The sequence below is a fragment of the Malaclemys terrapin genome, chromosome 7 (genome assembly GCF_027887155.1).
Source record: "Malaclemys terrapin pileata isolate rMalTer1 chromosome 7, rMalTer1.hap1, whole genome shotgun sequence".
NCBI classification, from domain to species: domain Eukaryota; kingdom Metazoa; phylum Chordata; order Testudines; family Emydidae; genus Malaclemys; species Malaclemys terrapin.
The window spans coordinates 7913722-7930208 of NC_071511.1; the positions used below are offsets into that span (position 1 = coordinate 7913722).

Consider the following 16487-nt stretch of genomic DNA (forward strand, 5'->3'; position numbering starts at 1 on the left):
CAAGCCTCTCCCATTCAATCAGGCACATCCGTCCCTGTCCCCATGTGGCTATGCAGCCCCCCTCTCCCATCCCCCTGGGGCCTGCAGCCCCCCTCCCATTCAGGCCCTGGCTCAATGCTGTCACTCACTAGCTCCTGAGCCCACATCTCAGTCTGTTCCCCCACTAGCCCTTCTGAACCTTCTGTGACATCTCCCCCCACAGCAGCCCTGTGTTCCCCACTCTGTCTGTCCTAACCTGGATCCGGGGGCAGGGTGGGGTGATGAACGCAGCTGGCTGTTCTGTCACCACAGTGGCCTTCGGTGGATAAAAGGCAGAACTGCAGCACTTTTCGGGCATAATGTCTTTTCTGCAGAAAAAAATTCTGTGCCGGATACGAATTTTGCGTGTGCGCAGTGGCGCAGAATTCTTCCAGGAATAAAAAACCTGCAGTGCTTCAGTGAAGACGCAACTATGTTGACAGGAGAGCTTCTCCCATCAGCATAGTTAATCCACCTCGGCGACAGGCAGTAGCTTTATCGACAGGAAAAGCCCTCCCATCAACATAGCACCGTCTATACCAGGGGTTTGGTCAGAATAACCGTGTCTCTCAAGGGTGTGGATTCTTCACACCACTGAGCAATGTAGTAATACCAATGTAAGTTTGTATGATCAGATGGCAAGAGCAAAACGGGACAAATGGCCAGTCTGGACAAAAAAGTTGGGTGCAGAGGAAGATTCAGGGGGGAGCGGAGCCAGCAGCAATGCCAGCCCTGCACAGGGGGGAGGGGTGCACCTCAGGCCATTGGCGACACCAAGTGGCTCAGGCCAGCCTCGCACGGCGTCCCATTTTCACTTTGGGAAATATGGTCACCCTACCTACGAGTCCTCATTCTCAAAGGAAACCTACACAATACTTTCAAAAGATGAGTCTGGGAGCTTAAAAGCATAACATTGCTAGCCACTAAAAACAATGGACTGAATAGAGACACTGGAATTATGGCTTATTGCAACAATCTAATAACCCCCCCTCAGCCAGCTGCCTCCCCGACCCCTTCCTTTCCTCCCTATGACTGGAGGGGTGTTAACAGGCCACTTCACCTTGAATGGTCCCTTGAAATGTGTGTTAACTACTTTTGCTAAACAATCTGTTTATTTATCTTGTATTTAGCTCTGAGGGCTTGTCTACACTTACAGTGGTGCAGTTGTCCTGCTATAGCACTTAATGAAGATGCTACCTGACAGGAAAACTTCTCCCATACTCCACCTCCCAGAGAGATGGTACCTAAGTCAATGGGAGAAGCCCTCCCTTCAACACAGCACTGTCTACACCGGGGGTTAGGTCGGCATAACTATGTTGCTCGGGGGGATGGATTTTCCACACTCCTGAGCAACATAGTTACACCAACATAAGTTCCTAGTGTAGACCAAGCATGGGCAAGTTTCCCAGATCTGAAGAAGTGCTCTGTGTAAACCTGTCTCTCTCTCCAACAGAAGCAGGTACAGTAAAAGATATTACCACACCCACCTTGTGTTGCTTAATGTCACATAACCAGATTAAATCAGAAAACATTTGCAAAATAAATAGTTATGACAGTTTTTAAACAAACTTCAGGATTTACAAAACTTCAACATAATAAATCAGTACTCGGGATGTTTATTGAGCATCCATATGCTTATAACTCAAAGGCGCTCGGAGCACCTTCACATTTCTGGACCCAATTTTCATAGCTTTTAAATAAACCTATTTTTTGGATAAAATGTAAGCGTAATAAAAATTCACAGATTCAATTCTATTTTGTCAATGGACTAGCTATCAATAGCACTGTTTTCCATTAGTAATTATTTTTAGTCAAATTATGGCCATTTTGCTTATTTCAACTTCAAAGCTTTAGGAAAGGCAGCTTTCCTGGACCTAAAAATAAGGGCTTTGAAGTATCTATTGAAAATAGACTGCAATATACAACTGTGTAATCAGTTGCAGAAAATACTGTAATACGTTTCCTGCCTTTACAAAGAAATGATTGTTGGTGATATGCATTACTAACTGAAAGAGTGAAATGAAATATCTTCTCCACATAAATTAGAAATGTTCCTTTTATTTTAAATATCTTAAGGGGAAATTTAATATTTTTGCTCTCATCTTATAAAATGTTTAACTTCATAATTTTTCTACAAGGTAAAAATTACACTTTTATGCAAAATATAACATTGAAGAAATGCGTTGCATATTTAATACAGCCAGCAGAAAAAGAAAATCTAAGGCTGTTCTACCACCTACAAAAAGATAAAACATTTATGATGTTCAGACTATGCTTTCCTATGAATTTTCAGTATACTTACTTCAACCTAATTTAAACTTTCTGAATTCTTAAGAAACCCAAGCCACGACCAATGAGTTGGTCACAAGTGCTTCTGAATTCCTAACTCAAGTAATCATTTTATCAACAAAGCTTTTCAATACTGCTGTACATTAGAGAATATATTTTTTTAAAAAGTCTGTTAAGGAGTTGTGACGTTATCTGATTAAAATATGAGGTTATATAATTGCAACAAATCTTGTACAAAGGTTGTCAAGTAAGGTGTCTATGGAAAGGTTATGATTTGCTGAATATGATTATGCTATTTATATGCATGTAGCATTTTTGTATTTGAAGTTATGAGCATTGGCTCTATACCTGTATTTCAAATATGTTTGCTCCTGGGGTAACACCCACAAGGTATTTAGCCTGCACATCTTAAAGGGACTATTCAAATTAAGTGGCTTAACTCACAATGGACCATGGAAGACACCCATCCATGCCCGATGGACTTTCATGTGAACAACTAGAGTATCGGTAATGCCCTCTGCTGTTAGTGCAATCATGCATGAACATGTGATTTGACCATGTGACTCCAAACACCATCTTGCTACCTATAATTTTCCACTAGCTGTGCTGAGGGCTTTGTTTGAAACAATGGATTTCCCTCCACATGGCAGAAGCTATAAAAGGCCCTGGAAACATCTCCATTTTGCCTCTTTCCTGCTCAAGTCTCTGGACTATGAACGGATACTAATGGGAGCATTCTAACCAAGGGACTGAGGATCTTCCAATTATTTGGAAGCAACCAGAGACTTGACTTAAGCCAGCAGTTTATTCCATCACTGCTACAAGCCTGAACCAAGAACTTTGCATTTATTGTATATATTTGATTCCGTTAACCAATTTTAACTCTCACCTTTCTTTCTTTCTATAAATAAACCTTTAGATTTTAGATACTAAAGGATTGGCAACAGCATGATTATTGGGTAAGATCTGAGTTGTATATTGACCTGGGTGTGTGGCTGGTCCTTTAGGAGCAGAACCACCTTTTGATTTGATGAAACTGGTTTTAATAACCACTCATCTTTAAGTCTAGTGCCTGGGTATTGAATCCAGGACTGGATTGCCTACAGAAACTCCTTTTCTGACTTCTTGTTAGCCAGTGTGGTCAAACAGAAGTTTACTTTTGTTGCTGGTTTGGTATATCTTAAAAGGAGAATAACCACCACTTTTGGGGTATGTCTTCCCTATTTCTCAACAGTGTGTCCTGAATTTGATATTCTCAGTTGTGACCCACAAAGACATGGTGACAGGAGTCATTCACACTTTATGGAAAACTTAGATAAACACTCAATTTAGAAACAGTCTGGCCAATATTTTCCTGTATTCTCTTGTGTTTACTACGGAATCAAGCATAAAATGGGATCACTGTTTTAAGAAATTTTCTGCTCCTGTTCTGTATTACTTGAAGTCACATACTATAATAATCTTTATGGTATCTAATCACATCACCACAGTAGACTATGATTTTGAGCAGCTAGCAGCACAACATTTTTAAACAATAAAGATGCAAATATCCATTGTAATAGAAAGGGAACAGGAGAAATAGAGGAAAATATAATACATAAACAGAACTGTCCAAAGTGTACCTTGACGTGCAAGTCAGTTTACTAAATCCAGGTGGGTTTACATAGCTCCCTTTTGTGAAGTATCAGACTAGATTGTTTCCACAGACTAGACTGAAATGAGCTCAAGTCACCATGGTACATCCATGAAGGAATACAACCTTCCGATTTCCTGGGTTATTCAGTTGGAGTGAAACTGAAAAGTCAAAAATTATTCAATTGAGGCAAGCCCCTAAATAAGTGCCACACAGATACTGGTGTGGCTGGAATAGGGGACCAAATGTTACAAGCATTTTCCACCTATCACTTTTTACCAGTATTTCTCCATTAGTCATGTTGGGTATTGGAAAACCACATGACGGAAATTTACACTCCTGTCATCATCAAATCCCAAAGCAAGGGTCTGGAACACTATAAGCAGTGTTAAGAACATAAGAACGGCCATACTGGGTCAAACCAAAGGTCCATCTAGCCCAGTAGTATCCTGTCTTCCGACAGTGGCCAATGCCAGGTGCCCCAGAGGGAATGAACAGAACAGGTAAGCATCAAGTGATCCATCCCCTATCGCTCATTTCCAGCTTCTGGCAAACAGTGTTATCTCTTCATCATCAGAGACTTTGACCTTAAAGTGGATTTCTACATTTCCAACATCACTGATCAAACACCTCAGAAAAATAAAAGTCTATTTTTAAGTCATCTTTAAAACAAAGCAGTCTTGCTTCCTGGAAATGCAGGTACATTCACTGCATATGCTCAGCCATTTGAAATGACAGACACTTAGACCTAGGGAAGTTCATTGTACAATAAAAGCTAATCAGTGAGCTGAGGGAGTAAGAGAGAGCAGTCCTTCATCAGAAGTGTGTTCTTCCAGTAGCTAAAAACACTACCTACCAGTCAGCTGACAACATTAATGAGGCACTAAGTGACAGGTCACCTGCAAGCCCAATGCCAACCCACACCAACTTCACATAAGAGACAGTACAGAATGAATAGAGGAGCGAGAACACTCAGCTGTTGGGAGATGAGCCAATCAGTAACTGGCCAATCGTCTTCAAACCAGTTTCATATTGGACATTTGAAAAATGGAAGTAAGGAAGGAGAGGGGAAGCAGCTCACGTTCTGTATTTGAGGACTGAAGTGGGAGTCAGGAACCCCTCAACACTCAACCCGGCTCTGGCCCCAACTACATCTGTGGCACCAAGCAAGTCACTTAACCTCTGTCTTAGTTTGCTCATTTTTATAGGAGTGGTCTATAAAAGAGATGTCTACATATATATATATATATGTAAATGATTAAACAGGGTCCCCACACTTAGATGGCACTCAAGAACATAAATCACAGTTCCTGGGTTTTGTGAGACCAATACAATTTATTGTTGTGCACTGCAAATGGCTTTTATATATAGCTCTGCTTACAGCTATTACAGGTATCTAAAAATTATAGCAAGTGATTGTTAATGTGAATTCCAAAGTCACTCTCACGGTACTTTTACCTCTGCCTTGCACGTGTACATTTTTCCTTTACCAGACTCTTCCATGCCAATATTGTGTATCAGGAGCTTTTTTATTATTTTTTTTGTTAAGCAGTAACTGCGTTCCTGGCTGCCATTTAATTGTTCTTTAGTCTATGGACTCCTTAGAGGAAGATCTAAAAGAATAATGAAGTGTTCCATTGGTAATTTGTGCCCAGTGTTTAGTGTCCTGCTTCATTTTTTAGCCAAAAATCTTTGACAATCAGGGAGAGCTAACAAATATGCTCAAAAATCTCCCTTACCCCTACTTCCCTGCCAGAATTCATCTAAGTCTCTGACATCTCAGAGTATTTAAGTGGACAAGAGTTAGGTACCATAGCTAAAGTAAACAACAGTAAGAACATTTCTCTTTTTTCAGCAACACAAATTGAGACTATTGCTCATTATCTATGCTCTAGAGTTTACCTGTTCTTGTAATACCTTCCCATTTTTCATCTTGGCCAGTTTCTATTCCTAAGAGCTTCCTTATGTTCCTAAAGTATTCTGAATACACCACATATGACTTGGTATTTTTAAAATTGATGTTACTGAGACTTCGAAGTATTTATTCATTTTCAGACAAATGCAACTCTTCCATGTACAGTTTAATCTTAAAAACCTAATTCAGTTTGGGACAAGGACATAAATTAAGGTCCACTGAATCCTGCAGGTCAGCATTCCATCTACTACACCATCTTTAAGATGAATCTCAGCTTTATTAACTTAAATTGCATGGGCACTATATAAAAAGTCACATTCATTCTGCAGAGCAAGAAAGCACACAGGAAAGTTGCAACATTTACAATGCAGCTTGTACAACCTCATTTAACTGATAAGAACTTGTATATAACCTTTGGTCCTTCACTGGTAGACAGCAAGAATCCATACCTTTATATTATGAAAAGAAGAAAACTAAACCTGAACCATTAATTATGCAGGATAGAGAGGGTAGAAGTGAATGTTTAAATTACTGTGTTTTCCAGTGCCAATCAATAATCAGTACTACTCGAATTAAGTAAAACCTAAAGAGAGTGTGTTTCATGCAATATACACAAATGAATCTATGACTTTCAGAGCAACAATTTAACACTTCATAGTCACAGAACAGGCCTAATTTTGAATGCTGACTTACTATCAGGGACTTTATATTTCTGTAAGAATTTGTCACAAAATCATTAAATACACCATATGATCTATGGACCCCAAGATATTAAAAAGGGAAATTTAAATAAATTAAAAGAGTTGTTTTAAGACAAAGTCTACTATGCATCCACCCAACACTGAGGACATGTCTAACTACAATATTATGATTTCTGCAGATAGTGACTTATATGTTGTCAGGTCACCAAAAGACAGACAAAAAGAAACAAAAGCTAATTCAATATGTTGGAAGATGGAGCACTGTTGCTGTTTGAGAAGTCTATGGGCAAGCAGAGAGAGAGAGAGAGAGAAAATTAACCAAATAGAAAGCTGGTAATTCCCCTGTGGATAAAGGTGATATTCATAAGCCTATATTTACTGAATATCTTTTGTTCTCTGAATCAGCATACAATGGGATTAACAATGTAAAATAAATCTGTCCTTACAAATAAATGTTTGTGTGTATAAAGATGTTATCGTTACCATCTGTAACTTTTCTGAATTCTCCCTTTAGACAACCAACAATATTTGGCTGCTATGTGAGACTATGTCAGCAGCAGCAGGATAAATCAGAAAATAGATAGAGAAGGCTTCAGGTCATCATGTACATTGTCACGCCAAGGAAGGATTTCTGCCTACAGTATGTGTTCAGAGCTTTGTCCAATCTCTTTTTTTAAATGGCACAAGCAATTGGAGTACCAACCCCTTCCAAACAACAGTCCAGCAAACTCCACTGTTAGAAAATACTTCAATATTCAGTCTAAAGTTTTCCTCTACTTAATTTCATCCCAGAACTCCAAGTCTCTAAACTATTGATCTGATTTTTAATTGAATAAATATTAATTATGGATCAGTGCATAATTACCAGTTTCTAAGTTACTGTCATAACCAGTCATGCTTATATCATGAAGCCCCACATTTTATTAAAGAACTTAGTGTAAAAAAGATGACAGTACAGATACACTGGCTCAGCAGATGGCTAGAAGCTTGCTTCTTCAGCAGAGCATGTTAAAGAAGTGGATTTGCTGGAGTAGTTCCTTGGGGGTATATGCTCAAAGCTGCGAAGTATATGCTTGAAGCTACAAAAAAGAGATTGGGTTGCCTGAGGGAACAATACACTCAGATACTCAACTGAAGGCATGGTCAGACACTCGGCAAGAGTTTGGTTAAGTAACCACAAAACTGTACTAAACAATGAGCTGGATTTAACAAAATGACATCCCTAAAAAGCAAAGAAATCAACAGTTCACAATGACAGTCAACCCCTTTAAAAAAAAAAAAAAAAAAAGGAAAGGAGAAGGGTATAAAGAAAATATACAGGGAATAGTTACCCCAGCCTGACACAGGGTGGGAGAGGAATAAGTATATAAGGAAACTGTGGTTATTAAAGACCCAGGCTCAAACTCCTAAGCATTCTTCATGACATCTGTTCTGCAGGTCATTTGGTAGACAACAGAATCAAATAGAGGTTAAACAAAATTTTCTGTTGACCCAATGTTTTGCAAGGATATGGCATAATATTACCAAACATGTTACCGTGCCAGAGGAAGGGGAAAAAACAAGGTGATAGGAGGAAAGTGACTTTGATACCTATACAATACAAGAACTCTTTCAAAGAGCACCAAGTTGTTCTTACAAATGAATACTGATTCTCCAGAGACAGTGTCTACCCACAGCTATAAATAGTGCATTAGAAAGTAGATTCCGTACCACTAGTTATTCTTATACTAGGTTTTACAAACTGCTAATTAATCCAAACTATACCCATGTGAGGTGCCATTTGTTTAGGTGAACTGGGTGGAAATTAAGGCAGGGAGGATGAGTGTCCTTATCCTCAGAGTGTCACAATCAGAATGAGTATCCAAAAAGTCCCTCTCAGCTCCCACTGCAGTGCTCTGTCCACCTGGCTTTGTCTCTCACTCACACATGCTCTACTAGATACCTAAAAGTCAGTCTGAAAAGTGCTCAATAGAAGCAGAATAGAAAGTAGATGCATGGCAAAGGTTTTTTGCCTTTATATAAAGCTGTGGTCACCAGCACAGAGTCTCACCGTCTTAAAGGCACAAGGGTCTATCTGCATGGAATTACTTGCAAGATCAGGGTCTACCTAAGGTTAGATTTTCCAACGTACATTATCTGACCAGAGCAAAAATATTATGTTTGCAGTAATAACCACTGCTTCCCCATACCATAACAGATTTATCATAATGTCCAATGGAACTGTCATGGCTCTGTAAATTAGCACAGGAGGAATGGGCCAAAGGTTTGCTCCACATTTTGGTTTTTTGCAAGGAAATCCATGAAAATCTGCAAGCTTTTCATGCACTGTATGCCTGCAGGGTTCAAGGCCCTCTGGACATAATACAACTAGAGCTCAAGGGCAAATCTGTCATCCACAAAGAATCAAACTGAAGTATAGTCTGAATCTCCAAGAAAGGTTTAAATTATTTACATGAAGCTAAAGACCCAAGAGGAAAAGTGTGAGAATTCTGGTTTTGGACTATAATTTATTTTCAATATATCCATTTGTGGTATGGCAGAGTATGAATTTTATTTGGATCACTACTTTCTTCAGATACTACTATGCTGGTTGGAAAGTTTTCTCCATTCGCAGAAACAATGGAAGACTTTTTATGGATTTTCAGTGGTTACCCTTAAAAACCTGCTAATTTTGCTAAGGCAATTGGCAAGTTTTTACAGGGGACTCCTGTCACTAAATAATAATCCAGTCTCAATTACCCTTGTTTATATTCATTGCTGAAATTTAGTTTACTGTTTCTGAGACTATTTTGAAAACACTCTATACTCCCATAGGACCCAACTCCCACTCAAGAAAAGAGGAGACTTCAATCTTGTAGGCTGGCAGTGCAGTGGGTTCCATTGAATTCTGTCACAGAATGGTCTCTAGAGTGTTTTTCAGAGCTCTTTATAAATATTGCTCCAAGAAGAGTGGGCCTGCATTCTCTTGTACAGGGACACTGCGGACAACTGAGATCCATGTCTTATTTTTCCTGAAGGACTTGATAAAATATAATCTCTGTAAGCAGGAACCATTGCATAATTTATTAAAAATATAAGAGAAAGGAAGTTAGGAATCAGGCTATGAAATTTACTCTAGCAACTGTAAAAATGTAACAACCAACAGAAAGTTAAAGTATAAGAAATGTCGTATCATTTCTGAAACCAGGAACTATGACAAAAGACAAGGCTAAGTACTATATACTGCTCCTTTAAAATTAAGTTTTATAGAGGAATGTGTTTGTTCCTGAAGATTTCAAAGGCAGTACCACCCACATTCATTCAAATGACTTCTCTGTTTCAATACAGTAATGACCAGCGCAGTCAGTTTTGGCAACAAGAAAAAGATCCATGATTTTTGTATAGTGCACAACACGCATTCTAGACAAAAATCATTCCTGCAAATAAATCACCAAGATTACAGGGTAGTGGGCTAAATTCCAGCACAAATATACTCACAAAAGGATACTATGACAATAAAGAGCTCTACCTCAGACAGCAAGAAGGGCCAACGCAGTCCTTGCTTCTATATACAAAGTGTCCAAATTAAGGCCCCAATCCAGCAAACACTTTAGCATACATTTAACTTTAATACCTGTATAGTGTCATCAAAATGAGTGAAATTACTCCCAGTAGTTAAAGGTTACACACATTGGTTGAAGGACTGGGGCCCACAGACATTTTTTAATGAATTAGAAGCTAAATGGGGGGGAATCATGGAAGAAATGCAATAAAAACCTTTATAATCACTGTTCTTTATTTCTATTACAATAATACGCAGAGGCCCTGATCAATATTGTGCAAGACACCAAACATACACATCTGAAGGCACTGTACCCCATTTTGGCCCATTCTTGCCAACATTATTGGACCTAGTGCTTACTACTGTAAATAATTCTATTAACTTCTGTGGGACTATTCACAGAACTGAGCCTATCACCTTTGGTAAGTGTTTACAAGGCCCAGATCTTCATAAAGGCCCAGATCCTCAGAAGATATTTAGGCTTCCAACTTCCATTGAAATTAACGAAAGTTAGAAGTTCAAATACGTTTATGGATCTGGGTCTTATTGTTCAAACCAATCCACATGGACAGATCTCTGCACCCACCACTAAGCCCTACTGAAGTCAATACAGCTTCAAACAGGTGCAGGCATCTGCCTGTGCAATTTGTATTGCAGAATCAGGATTATACATTGTAAGCATCTTGTGCCAGCCAGGATCACATCGTTAGCACCAACAATGCTCTTGGAGCTAACATATAAGACTGATAGTACTTACATTTGGATGAAAGTGTGTCCTTGGATATCAGTTCAATCTAACTGTCAAATACTACACCCATGATCATTTAGCATTTAACTACTTTATATAAAAGGAAGGTGGATATAGTTGGTACAGGTAGTTCTAGATTTAAAACTGAACTAGGAGTGAACAATTATGTAATCTGCCTCTGGTTACAGATGGTCCAGGCAGACATAGAAGTACTATTTGTTTTCCACTAAGTGACGTTCAGGATCAACCACGTACTTTATCTGAAATAAAACTCACGGAATACTGTACTACCGGGAATGACACCTGCAGAGCAGAACAGGACTGGAAACAGGCTCCGTTAGCTCTAGAGGGCATTGCTGCTGGGAAAATACTTATACTCTGAAGCATGGACCAAAGCAAACAGCTGTGCAGCTACTGACCTGATAAAAAAGGAAAAATAAAGCGGTTGGCTGCCAACGATACCGTGTCTACAATGCATGTCTAATTTTATCCCTATGATTATTACTGTACACCCTGAGCCTGCAGTCCTGGTGAACACCAAACTCCCATTAACTTACAGGGAAGTTTTGCCTAATTTAAAGACTATAGGAAGTGGGTCATTAAATGTTTCATAATGCCACTAAGATCACAAAACTATGGCATGTAGATCAATTATTGACCTTCTTGGGTAAACTAGTGTGCCCTGGACATCACAGACCCAACTGTTCCCTTAGTTATACAAGTGCAGTTCCCACAGAAGCCTACAGGATTTGTACTCCTAGAACAAAGAGCACCAAGGGCAAATCTGGTAGTCTTCCCATTTTATTTTTATTCCACCATCCCAGGCATGATAACATTACTAGAAATATAGTGTCTTTCCTACTGCATTGTTTAAATAATGTATTATGCTGAGTTTTTCCACAGTTAAAAACAATTAACAATAGATTTAATTAAAATATTATTTCTTTGCATTCTGCACCACTGTCAAATAGCTATTAACAAGATAATAATAAGCAGCCATGATACACTTTACATTTGCATTAAGAAAACTAGGAGTGGGTGCCTAGGAGGGAAGACTTGCAGATGAAATAATTAACCAAATCTAAAAGGCTACTCTAGAAACCATCTGGAAATAGTTATCAGAAGGTAGTTTTTAATTTGATATAAACCATAATATTCACATCCTGGTTAAAATTACACAAATGTTAATTTTGGTCTCATTAAGCAACACCAAGAAAATGGATAACAACATTGCTCAGATGGCCTTTTGTAATTAAACAGGCTCCCAAAAAAAGGAACTCTCCTCAGTTTACCAGATTTCTACATAAATTAGCCCAAATGGGAAATCCGAACAAGCAGTAGGTTCACATTTTGAAAAAGGTCATATAAGCCTTGCACATAGAGCAGAAGTGAAACTTAGCAGTTGTCAAACACAATAAAACTAGGCAGACCATTTTCCATTTGCGGATTTTGGCCATGTCAACAGTATGGTTATGCTGCTTTACTGCGATAGTGTGGACACTTCCTACAGCAACCAAAGGGATTTTTCCATTAACGTAATCCTCCTTCCTGAAATGTGCCATGAGAGGCAGTAGCTAGGTCGACAGAAGAATTATTTCACTAAACTAGCCGGGGGGGCCTGGTCAGCTTAACTACAGCACTCAGGAGTGGGAATTTTCCCACCCCGAGCACAGTTCTTACTTCGGACCTAACTTTTAAGTGTAGATTATGCCTTAGGATGCGATCCTGCAACTTGTTACCCACGAGCATAAGGGTTTACATGGGCAAAAGGATGCAGGATCAGAATCCTCTTGTTGTTTTCTTTCTGCAAATATAATACCACCTAAGTAAAGATTTCAATACACTCCCAAATAAATGACACTCTTGAAGTCAGAAGAAAGCCAAGTTCCATAAACTAAACAGGAAGACACGTCCGTGTTCACTGGAGGTGCCCGGTTTTTGCATATTTTTGACAAATCCTGCACATACCTCATTTGCTGTAAAGCTGTAACCCTAAACATCAGATAACCTCCGTGCCATCATTACTTACTAGCACATCTGCAGGGGGCTGTCCTCGACTTTAGGACAAGGGCTGCCTCCCACAGCACAGCAGGGGAGAGTGGAAAAAGAAGAAAACTTCAGGAGCGCGGCCTGAAACAGGAGGGTTGTGAACTTTGCAGATTTCAGAGGGGCAGCCTCTCGTGTGTATCAGCAAAAACAAGGAGGCGTCCTTGTGGCACCTTAGAGACTAACACGTTTATTTGGGCATAAGCTTTCGTGGGCTAAAACCCACTTCATCGGATGCAGGTATAAATAGGCAGCACTTTGTAGCGTTGCCCAGGTAGGGTGTTCTGATGGGCACGCGTTAAACACCCACCATGGCAAGGGGCCAGGAGTGGGGGCAGTGGGGGCAGTGTGGGGAGCCCCCACTGACCGACCCCCCCCCCCAGAGAAAGGAGACATGAGGGGGGGGGGCATTCGTTGATCAGCCCCCCCAGGAGAGGGGGCGGGGGTCCCGCAGTGAGGCGGGCGGAGGGAGCCGGGCGCACTCACCGGGAAACGGCCCCTCAGCAGGGCGGAGCGGCGGGCCAGCCCCCGCAGCGCGGTCCCAGCCTGAGCTGCCCAGGGAGACGCCATCTTAGCCGGGCCACGTGGGCTGCCCCGAGCCGGGGGAGGAGCCAACGCCGCCGCCGCCCGCGGGCGGGTGTGTGGAGGGAAGTAGGGTTTGGGGGTGTCTGTGGGGGAGGGGTTTGGGAGTATCTGGGGGGAGGGGCTGTGCGGGGTTTTGGGGTGTTATGGGAGGGGTTGTGTATTGGGGTGTCTGTGGGGGAGGGGTTGTGTAGCAGGAGGGGGCTTTGGGGTGTCTGTGGGGGGGAGGGGTTGTGTAGTGGGAGGGAGCTTTGGGGTGTCTGTGGGGGGGGTTGTGTAGTGGGAGGGAGCTTTGGGGTGTCTGTGAGGAAGGGGTTTTGGGGTATCTGGGGGGAGGGGCTGTGCGGGGTTTTGGGGTGTTATGGGAGGGGTTGTGTATTGGGGTGTCTGTGGGGGAGGGGTTGTGTAGCAGGAGGGGGCTTTGGGGTGTCGGTGGGGGAGGGGTTGTGTAGCGGGAGGGGGCTTTGGGGTGTCTGTGGGGGAGGGGTTGTGTAGCGGGAGGGGGATTTGGGGTGTCTGTGGGGGGAGGGGTTTGTGTACTGAGAGAGGGCTTTGGGATGTCTGTGGGGGGGAGGGGTTGTGTAGTGGGAGGGAGCTTTGGGGTGTCTGTGTGAGGGAGGGGTTTTGGGGTATCGGGGGGGAGGGGCTGTGCGGGGTTTTGGGGTGTTATGGGAGGGATTGTGTATTGGGGTGTCTGTGGGGGGAGGGGTTGTGTAGCAGGAGGGGGCTTTGGGGCGTCTGTGGGGGAGGGGATTTGGGGTGTCTGTGGGGGCGGGGTTGTGTACAGGGAGAGGTCTTTGGGGTGTCTATGGGGGAGGGGTTGTATGGGTTTTGGGGTGTCCTGGGAGGGGTTGTGTATTGGGGTGTCACTGTGGGGGGAAGGGTCTTGGGGGTGTCACTACAGGGTAGATGTCTGTGCGTGGGAGAGGGTTGTTTGAGGGTGTCAGTGTGGGTGAGCAAGGGGAGAGTGTTTGGAGTTAGTATAGGTGGGGGGTTAGAGATGTCACTCTGGGTGGGGAGGGGGATGTTTAGGGGTATCATGTGCAAGGAAGGGGTGTGTGGTTTGGGGTGAGACTAGGGTGACCAGATGTCCCAATTTTTATTAGGGACAGTCCCGATTTTTTTTTTTTTTTCTTATATAGGCTCCTATTACCCTCCACCTCCTGTCCCAATTTTTCACACTTGCTCTCTGGTCACCCTAGGTGGGGCGGAGGACGATGTGTTTGGGGGTCCCAGTCAGAATCCGCTCTTCTCACCCTAACCCTGCAGTCTCTGGCTTTACAGAAAGAATTCATGATGTGCTCTGCTGCTGCATGAGAGATCATCCATTAAGTTCAAAGTGCAGCCTAGCCCCCACCTTATACTTGTTACAAAGTAAAAACTGGGGGCTAAAATTTCAAAAGTGACTACTGATTTGGGGTACCTCCATTGTTGAGACCCAAACTCGATTGTCTGCAAGTCCTGAGCACCTGAGTTCTGAAAATCAGGCCCCTTTAAAGTGTCTCAGATGGGTACCTAAAAATTTATATACTTGGAAGCACTAGTCACTTCTGAAAATCTTGGCCCCTAGACTTCAGGGAGAGGAAGACTATCAGAGCTAAGAGTCAGATCCACCATCTTTATCTAAGAATAATTTTCCCCAGTTGGGGAAACAGTTGAAAGTTGCAAATCTTTCCACTGCACATGTGACAGGAATGTGCCGTATACAGAAATGTGTTGAACCTAGAGCCCTTACTGTGTATAGCAAAAAACACATTTGTGATCTCAGTAGCTCCTTTCATAACAATTTAATATTTTATGATGCATGTCACTTAAACTGATTCTTCCTTCTGAGGATTTCAAAATGATATATAAACATTAGTTACCCTGAGAGGTAGGTAAGTAAATATTATTATCCCCGTTTTATGTTACAATCTTTGTAAATTGTGGGATGAAGAAACGACTTGAAATCCCTTTTTCTCAAGACTAGGATGTGATAAGAGACAAAGGAGAACCCTGCTGTGAATGCCTAAGGCTTATTGACAAAAAAGGCATATTCTTCAACAAAAACTTTAAGAAAGAGTTAGGGTTGAAAGTGTGTATCAGTGGATTCTTATTAACACCAACAACATTGCACTTCCTTTACAAAAATTCTACAATTGCATAATAACCCAACTGCTGGCAAGTCTGGAATTCAACAGCTACTACCCATATTTAAGTGAAATACTGTAATATACTTAAATAAAGCTTCTGAAGATGCTGCTTTTGACTGTATTATAATGTGCAGTCCTTAGAATTAACATAGAAACTAGCATGTGCCTGTTCTTGCAGAGTATTGTGTATAGTATTCAGTACTCTGACAGAAAAAATATAATTTAATTTTTAGTTTCTTGAGTATGAATCAGTAAACACACCATTATCGAGCCGCCCAAATTATTATGGCTCTCTGCATTATGTGTATATATAGCAGATATATAAACTTTCAGACAATGTGTGTGGGTTGCATATACCAATAACATTTGATAGTCTGAAGAACACTTTCACACAGTAATATAAATAGTTAAGAAGTGTCTGCATTGCACATTTTAAATTGCTTAGATTTACCAAACCAAAAAAGGGAGTGGAAAAATCCTGTCTCGTTCAAAGGGCTGATTTCTAGATGCCCCTGTGCAGGATATAAGGAAGGAGGAGAAGATGTAGAGATCTTCATTTTTCACGCTTAACCCCATGCACCTATACAAAAGCCAGGCAAGATTAGGCCTAACTCTCTCCAAAGCAGTAGGCTTTATATCCGTGTAATGCACCCAGAAGTCCTGCTTGGTGCCAACAGAGCACAGTCACAGGTTGGGGCCATGTCTGGGCTCCTACACTCCCAGTTGCCTCATATTTGCTCTGGGGAGCACATGCTGCAGCTTTCAAACAGTGAGATCCTGTAGTCTTTACTCCGGTGAGTAGTCAGTGGAATTACTCATGTGAGTTAGAGTTGTAGGTTTGTGTACAAACTTATCTGCAATGCATCTAAGGCTCTGTCTGCA

The 16487-nt window shown here is 41.5% G+C and overlaps 1 protein-coding gene across 1 annotated transcript in view; it reads right to left on the reverse strand.

Annotated features, from left to right (window-relative positions):
• Window positions 1-13474, reverse strand: part of SUCLG2 (succinate-CoA ligase GDP-forming subunit beta) — a 222894-nt gene extending 209420 nt beyond the window's left edge. The window contains exon 1 of the mRNA XM_054034186.1: window positions 13378-13474. Coding sequence (XP_053890161.1) covers window positions 13378-13461 — 84 coding nt within the window. The 5' untranslated portion in view covers window positions 13462-13474. The remainder of the gene's footprint in view (window positions 1-13377) is intronic.
• Window positions 13475-16487: the final 3013 nt, after the last annotated feature.